This window comes from Lolium rigidum, chromosome 1 (assembly GCF_022539505.1).
Source record: "Lolium rigidum isolate FL_2022 chromosome 1, APGP_CSIRO_Lrig_0.1, whole genome shotgun sequence".
NCBI classification, from domain to species: Eukaryota; Viridiplantae; Streptophyta; class Magnoliopsida; order Poales; family Poaceae; genus Lolium; species Lolium rigidum.
Window position 1 is genome coordinate 22,780,637 of NC_061508.1, and position 8,716 is coordinate 22,789,352.

Sequence of the window (8,716 nt, forward strand, 5' to 3'; positions counted from 1 at the left end):
CGTAAGCGTTTTGATTAGCGGCTAGCGTTGTATATGCTCTAACAAGCTCTACTACGAGAAGTTTTGTCTGTCTTTAGTGATGGAGTGGTGAGGATGACGGCGCGCCATCGACTCGCCCTAATGTTGTAATCATCGCTAGGTGGTGGAATTTTTGCAGAAAAAAAGATCATGGAACTTTTTTTTGCAGGGAAATAGAGAGCTCTTTATTCCTTAATAACGGATCCCGCCTGCTCAGCCAGAAGAGTCACGACAAGGAATTCTAGTGGTAAATCTAGCCAACTACTCGTCATCGTCAGAGTGCAGGCATGCTTTGCACAGAGATGGGCAGAGAGATTAGCATTTCTAGGAACATGATGGATAACAAAAGAAACAAAAACAAAAAACTACTAGCTAGCTCTCCAATTTCTGAAAGAATTGGTGTCACAGCCGAACGAGAACCGTGACGAGAGTTCCAGAGGTTTACAACCTCCACGTAACCACTCTTTTGAAACCTCGAAGCCGAGCGACGATAACACCATCCCGTAGAGAGAGGGCTTCAGCAACAAGAGGGTCATTAACACATGAAACCTTTTTTTTTGCGAGGATTAACACATGGAACCTTTTTTGTGTGCATGGATTAACACATGGAACCTACGCAACTGATAAAAACGTGAATGCTACGTATAAGACAGATGTATCAAAGGAAAGGAAAATATCCATACGAGATAGAACTAGGAAATAATGTAACGAAACCTACCCATTTAAATTGTTTCCTCGATCTTGTGAACCGACGTACGTAGGTCTAGAATCACCGTGCCTAAATAACCGACGATTCTCGTTAGCATGTCTCAAAGAAAAGAACAGGTCATCCTTTTCCACGAGATTTTCCCTGTGTCTCAAAGAGCCAGCGATGGAAGAGATGAGTAACCCGACGGCGCAGTCCGAGTCAGTCGGGCTGGCGGCGCTGTCTGCCGGGCTCGCGAGGTGCCTGGCCGAGGCGAACGCGGACAGCAACCTGGTGTTCTCGCCGCTGTCCATCTACACGGCGCTCGCCCTACTAGCCGTCGGCACCCGGGGCACCACCAAGGACGAGATCCTCAGCGTCCTCGGCGCGCGGTCGCGCCGCCAGCTCAGGAAGTTCGTCTCCCGCGTGGCGCAGGACGCGCTCATGGACCAGTCCGGCTCCGGCGGTCCGCGCATCGCGTTGGCGTGCGGTGTGTGGAGCGACCTCAGGTGCCCGCTGAAGGCCGCCTACCGCAGCACCGTCGTGCACAGGTTCAAGGCCGAGGCGAGAAACGTCGACTTCATCTTCAACGGGGAGGCGGCACGGGGTCAGATCAACGCGTGGGTCGCGCAGGCCACGAGCAATCTCATCGATTCTGTCTTCGGTCCAGAATCAATAACACCGCTTACCCGCGTCGTGCTCGCCAACGCCATATACTTCAAGGGCAAGTGGGCTGAGCCCTTCAACAAGAAGTGCACCAGGAACGGGCCTTTCTACCGGCTGAACGGCAGCGACGTCGACGTGCCCTTCATGGAGAGCGGCTCGTCCCAATTCATCGCCGTGCACGACGGGTTCAAGGTTCTCAAACTTCGATACCAGATGACACAAGAGCAAGGTAATCCCTCCGGCCACGGTACGAGTATGTATTGATGCTTTCAATCTTTCTCTTATATACATTTTTCTCCTACATTGACAGGCCATGCGAAGGTGGCCTCTGATCACAAGAAGCGTAAGGTGTCCTGGGAATCTGATAGTCACAATCATACACAGTTCTCTATGTGCATCTTCCTCCCCGATGCCCGCGACGGCCTGCCGGGCCTGATTGACACAATAGAAAACCAGCATGGCTTCCTACACGAGCACCTGCCCAAGAAGAAGGTCAAAGTCAACAAGCTCCAGTTGCCCAGGTTTAAGTTGTCTTTCCAAAGCAGCATCGTTACCATTCTCAGGAAGCTGGGGCTTGAATTGCCTTTCAGTGATGAAGCGAATCTGTCTCGCATGGTAGAGCGCAGCTCGAAGTTGGTCGTGGACGAGGTGATCCACAAGGCAGGTAAACGAGGAAGGAACCGAAGCTGCGGCTATCACCGTGGTACAAATACGTGAGCGCTGTGCGAGCTGGCCCCGACCACCTCCGGGAGTGGATTTTGTAGCTAACCATCCGTTTGCATACTTCATAGTGGAGGAGGTGACCGATGCAGTTGTCTTCGCAGGGCATGTCCTCGACCCATCGAGAGAGAACTAGGCCGTCTCCAACTCGTGATCTTGTTTTGATTACGATTAATTTGGATCCCCGGAGGTGTAATAGTGACGTTTTCATGCTACATTTTTATTAGTATTATATCATAGCCTTATCATCTTTGCGTTTGAAGCATGGCTTTCGTTAGGGTTTTACGGTGCTATACATATTGGTGCGTCCTGTTTCAGAGTTGTATCATAGTAATTAGCAATCTGCCCTAACAAACTAGAACTAGATCATCAGGTTTTTATCTCCTCTCCCCCCTGCGCCAGCGGCGCCGCGCCGGGGCCCAGCCACCCCCGCCGCCGTCTCCCTCCCTAGGGCGCCCTCCTCCCCCGCCGTCGTCGCCGGAAGCGCTGCCAGGCAAAGCCCTGCAGCGTGGCGGCGGCGGCGGCCTATCCTCTTGCCCCCACGATCGGAGGGCACGGCGGCGGTGTCCGCTAGGCCTTTCCTTGATGCGGCGGCGCAGGGAGGCGACGACTGTGGTGTCGATCTGCAGGCGGCGGGCGGCGGCGGGCGGCGGCGGTGAGGATCGGGTCCAGTCTAGGTCCGTTGGGCCGGGGCGGGCGTCGATCTGCCTGTCGTGGCTCTGCCTCCTCGGCAGTGAGGCGCTCGTGGGCATCCCTCGCGTCATGAGGAAACCTGGGCAGCAACCCCGGGCATGGTGGTGGTGGTCATCTTCTTCGTTGGAGGTGGTCGGCCAGGCTGGTAGTCCTGTGTGGGGGATCATGGGATCTCACACAGGTTTCCGGCAATGGTGATCTAGTCCGGGGTGTCATGGTGGCCGGTGAAAACTGAGCCTCGACCTCGGTCTTGGCGGATGATGGCGGCGGCGGTCGACGTCGTTACCTTGTCGAAGGCGTCATCTTTGCCCGTCTTGGCACTACACTCGGCGAGTTGGGGATGCGCGGCTGCCGGTGAAAACCATGCTCCGACCTCTGTTGGCGGACGATGGCGACGTGTCGCGTCGCTACCTTCTTGAAGGCATCGTCGTCGCAGTCTGCGGTCTCTCACTCGTGCTGCTCCGGGGGAAACCCTAGGTCCGGGTCTCCCGGATCGGACGATGGTGGTGCGCCCTGCATCGTTCTACCTCTTGGGGCATCGTTTTTGGAGCAGCTGCTGGATTGGAGTGGTGTTCATCTACCACATTGTTGGCGCTGAGTCTCAGTGGCATGGTGCTGCAGGGTATCGATGACAGATGCGGGATGATGTATACGTGCAGGATGGTGGAGCCGTCTGGCGTCATGGTGGCATCGACGGCATGTCTTGCAAGGTTAATGCGATGATCTCTCTTGAAGATGGAGTGGAGGAAGACGGCGGGAGAAACTTCTGTGGCGTGTGCGTTGGCGTGCACTGAGAGTCTGTTTGACTGGATGTGCTTCTCACCTGACTGGATGTAGAGCATCTCCACCGGCAGCCCCGATAGCATTTTGGGGGCCGGCATCGAAAATGGGCTCGCATCGGCGCGCCCCAAAAAGCGCTAGTGCAATTTCGAGCCCAATAGAAGCATCGGTAACCCCGTGTTGTCCCCTTCGTGAAGGGCGTGAATCGGTCGCACCGGCGCCTCGCGGCACGTCGGTTTTCGCGGCTGGTGCCGCCTTGGCAGCGATAGGAGGCGACGGTTTACGTTGGAAACAACGCGGGAAGGTTAGTCGTCAGCGTTAATGGTCTCCCGCGCGAAAACTGAAGCGGAAACGATAGCGGCGACTGACCACGCGGCGTCCACCCACCTCCCCCACGCGCCTTCAATGCGCGTCCGCCGCCTCCCTTAAAACCCCATCGGCGCACCTCTCTTCTTCCCCATCTTCCAACCCTACCCGCCGCCACCGCCATTGTCGCATACACCCATCGACGCAAACACCCCACCGACTCGATGGTAAACAACGACGAGGCCGGCGGCAGCGGCGGCGGCGCGCTCCGCTTGCTGCAACTAACATATGATGAGGTAGACGTTTTGTACTGGCAGCGCATCCTCATGCCAGTACAATACAAGCTGTCGCACGGGTGGCATATTTCCAACGCCGGCTTTGTCGTGCTGCCACCGACTGGACCAGAGATGCGCTCTCTCATCACCGAGCGGCGGAAGCACATGACACCGACGGACATAAACCTACCGCCGAATGCTCTCAACAGCCCGGGGTGGCCGCGGTGCTTCGAAGAGGAGCGCACCATCGAGCTCGTGCGGTTAGCCGGCCTCGCGAACGGCCGTTTCAACCGCGTGGGTCGTCGTGCCTGGTGGCTCGGCCAAACATCGACGCCACTCTGTAGGAGTACGGCTACCGCCAACGCGTCCGTGGCAACCGCCCGCGCATCCCGCTCTACTACCCGCAAGCGGACTACATGGCGCCGATGGTGCCGCCTCTATAGAGGCTACCGGCAAGGACGACAGCTTCTGCGAGCTCACGCACCGGATCATCGATCGTCGGCGACCGCACGCGCTCGGTCTCACACGCGCCTCCTTCGGGTGGCGTCGTCATCCACGACGGAGCGAGTTGCGCGTCTTCAGATCCGGCCCGTCGGACGACGGGGTCGGTCCAATGCCGTCGCCTCAACGAGGAGGACGCCGCGGGCTCGCCACCACTTCCGCCGACAAAGAGGCAATGGTGGGAGATGGAGGCAGAGGTGCAGGCGGCCCTCCGTGGCTGCGACGACCCGTAGGAATTTCCCGGGCAACACTTCATCGTCGGCCGCTCCGTCGAGGAGGACTACCGGCAGATGACGCTAGACCCGCGGCGGTGTGGTCCGCCAGGGACCACAGCGCGAACTTCGTCAACCTCGCTGGACCTTCCGAGCAGCCTGCGCCAAAGGAGGAGGAGGAGGAGGACTAGTCCTTCGGCTCGTTTCGCTTTTTAAATGGCATTTACATTTGAATTTCTATTGGCGGCTGCCAATGGGGGGCACCGGTGTGGAAACAGCATCCTCAAATAAAGGATGCTCCGACGGCGCCCCCATATGGCAGTGCTGACGTCTATTTGAAGGGCCACCAGTGCTCCCATACGACAGTGTCGACGCCCCTACCAGCGCATATTTGGGGGCCGTCGGTGGAGATGCTCTTACTCCGGTTTTAATCAGCTTGTTTGAGGGAACATATTTGTGAATTACATGATTGCACCCTCAAAGAAAAATGCTAGGTGATCAACCAATGCAGCATCAAAAGAGTAAGTTTTAATCAGTTCATCTCTATTGCCATAAGAACAGCTCAAGTGAGCAACACTGTTCGTTGCCAGCTCACAAACGAGAACCGTGCGTGCCATTCGACACCTCAAACCCGAGGCTCGCCGCCGTCACCGGCTTCAGCAAGCTCTCCGGACCGGCTTCGATCACCTCCACCAGCCGCGGCCAGAGCCTGGTTCCGCCGACGAACCAGGAACCATCCCCAGTCGGGCAGGGCACGACCGTGACAGAGGCCGACCCCAGCCGGCCATGCCGAAGCCACGGTACGACCAGCCTCGGCTTCCCGAATCCCAAATCCCCGTCGATGGTGAACGGCAGCAGCCCCGAGATGACCAGCGCCGGGCTGCCGAGGCCGAGGTTCACCGCCTCCGTCCACTTCCCGCCGTCCTTGTACGCCGCCTTGTTCTCCTCCACCCAGTCCACCAGCTCCTGGAACCTATCCCTGGTCATCACCGCCGCGATGGCCGCGCGCACGGCACCGGCCACGTCGTGCAGCGGCGCGCGCAGCAGGTCCGCCACGCTCGCCTCCCGGGACGTGTAGGTGACCACGTTCCCCACGTACATGTCCAGCGCGCCGTCCGACGGCTCGACGCACTTCCGGCCGTCAACGATCCACGCCATCCGGCAGCAGGGGTCGGACTCGCCGACGGCGCGCGCCAGGAGTTTCCAGACGTGCGCGCACAGCGCCACGAAGCGGGAGGTGCGGCGGCGGCCGCCGGCCGAGGCCGCCTGCTGGAGCTCCACGAGGTCCGCCGCGTCGATGCGGTACAGGCGCCGCTCGATGGCCGCGGCCAGGAGGGGGTTGATCATGGTCTCCGGCGTGAACCGCGCGAACTCGGCGTCCAGCGCCGGGCTATACCGCGGCGGCGAGCGCGGGGCGAGCAGGGACCGGTCGATGCGAGGCTCGCGGGAGAGGCCGCCGCCGCCGGTGCGGACCATCTCCGCGAGGCTGTTGAGCAGGAGGATGAACGCCCTGCCGTCGGCGAGGAGGTGGTTGGTGGCGACGGTCAGCGAGAAGCCCCCGCACGCGAACCGGACCAGCTGGATTGACATGGGGAGGCCCGCGTCGAAGGGGATCTGGATGAGGCCCAGCGACCGGTCGACGCGCGCGAAGTCGACGGCGGCGAGGGGCACCGCGGCGTCGGCGACGACGAGCTCGGCCCCGGCGTTGCTGCAGGCGACCTGGGGGATGTTGGTCGCCGGGTCGCGGACGACGCGGCCCGCGAAGGGGGAGAAGCGGGAGAGGTAGGCCGGCAGGGCGGCGCGGACGGCGGAGAGCACGGCGTCGAGGCCGCACGGCGGGGGGCCATAGATGCAGACGAGCCAGATGGGGAACGGCCCCAGGACGAGGTCGAGGTTGGAGACGGCGTGGACGGCGGGGAAGTCCGGCGGCGGGTGCGAGGCCTGAACCAGTGTCCGGGACGCAATCTTGAGGTCAAAGTGCTCCAGCGGCATTTCGCCGAGCAGCTGGAGCGCGCGGCCAAGCTAGTGGGTGCGAGGTGACTCGGACCTGGAGATTTTGGTCGGAAGTGCGACGATCTCCGTACTTGTCGAGCGGTCGACCTCATCAGCGGAAGGAATATGAAGAACCTAGCACTATCATATATATTGTCCTCGCCTTCATCTTCTCTACGTCTCCATCTCCAACGCCAGCGGTTACGTTGGCGAAACATTCATGATACGGTGTTTGTTTGGCCTTTTTTGGTTTTTTAGCTTTGGCTTATAAGCCAAGAAGCCTATAAATCTAGGTCCTGTTTGTTTGAAGCTGGGACTGAGAACTTTTTACTTTTGGATCTTGCATAGATGCTCAGCCAAACACCTAACTTCTAGGTATGGGCTTCTACAAGCACTTCTCACATTTACACTTGAAGCCCATAAGCACGTCCCGGGGTACTTCCCGCAGCTTTCTGTGGCTTCTCACTTACAAATAGCAGTCCAAAAGTTTGTGTTATCCCCCATCGCTTCTTTAGCCCAAAATGATATATTTTTGCAACTTGAGAAAAAATTCAGATTCTTAGTTAATTAATATTTTATAGTAAAATATTTTTAAATAGAAAATAATAAGGAAAATAATATTTTTGTTATTATTAAATAATAAGGAAAATAATATTTTTGTTATTATTTTCTATTTTACATTTGACCAGTCAACCAATCGTCCTGGATGCAGTTCGCCAAACAGCAATGTTACACTTGACCAGCCATCCAGCTCCAGCTGGATGCAGTTTGCCAAACAGTAATTTTACATTTGACCAGCCATCCAGCTCCAGCTGCTTCTGAGATCTTACCAGTTCCAGCTGCTTTTCGTTCAGCTGCAGCCCAAACAAACAGGTACCTAAATAGGTGCTTTTTTGGCTTTTAGATTTTAGGCTTCTGCAGAAGTTTAAATAGATGCTTTTCTGGCTTTTAGAGCAGAAGTCTAAAATCCAAAAGCCAAAAAGCCAAAGAAAGCTCAAACAAATCTCTTCGTGTACACAGACAATAATCAGTAAGATAGTATCCGTCCGATCCGATTAGATCTGCACTGTTCATTTAGGCAAGGTTGGAAGACAAAGAATTACCAAAGGAATTTTGGGTGGTTGATTTTGTCCGGTATTTTTTCCCTTTCACAAGATTTCATAGGAACATATACATCAGCCCAGAGCACGTTTTTATTGAAATGCTAGCGGTAGAGCTGCTAAATCCATTGATTACACAAAATTTTAGCATGAGAACTGATTTTGTTCAACAAAAATCCCATGTTGAGCCCGTGTGGCACTGTCGGAGCCTCCGCTCCTTGATGCCTCACGCGCACCGTGCTCCTCCGCCTCGCCTTTCCCCATGCTAGCTTCAGCCTGGCTCGTCTCGATGCCTGCCAAGGGGCAGCTCTGCCTCTCCGGCACGTAGACGGACACAAGTCACCCAAAATAATCATCAAAATTTGTTGTTGTTTGTGTCCTCAAATCATTATCCGACGTCCAGAACAAACTCCAACGCAGTTTGGCACCCTCCCACCCCCTCGATTTTTTTTTGCAAATCAACCAGTAGTCCCAATTTTTCCCACTTAAATTGAAGGGGTATATACTTTAGCCCCAACATTTCCATTATTTACAAAAAATGCCACTGTGGTGATTTCCCCTAGGGTAGAGGGTATTGCAACTAAAATCGTCAACCGACCGATATGTCCAAAACGTATCTACTTTCCCGAACATTTTTGCTATTGTTTGCCCTCTAATTTGTGTGTTTTGAATACAACTAACACAGATTAACGCTGTTTTCAGCAGAATTGCCTTGGTGTCTCGTTTTTGTGCAAAAATCCAACTTTCAGGAAAATTCCCGGAAAATAT

At 56.0% G+C, this 8,716-nt stretch overlaps 1 protein-coding gene and 1 pseudogene across 1 annotated transcript; one reads left to right on the plus strand and one right to left on the minus strand.

Annotated features, from left to right (window-relative positions):
* Positions 1 to 889: 889 nt before the first annotated feature.
* Positions 890 to 2,225, plus strand: LOC124705333 (annotated as a pseudogene).
* A 3,153-nt stretch (positions 2,226 to 5,378) lies between these two features.
* On the minus strand, positions 5,379 to 6,950 carry LOC124669389 (coniferyl alcohol acyltransferase-like). The gene has a single exon (XM_047206013.1). The coding sequence runs from the start codon at positions 6,846 to 6,848 to the stop codon at positions 5,448 to 5,450; it is 1,401 nt and encodes a 466-aa protein (XP_047061969.1). The 5' UTR covers positions 6,849 to 6,950; the 3' UTR covers positions 5,379 to 5,447.
* Between the last annotated feature and the right edge of the window lie 1,766 nt (positions 6,951 to 8,716).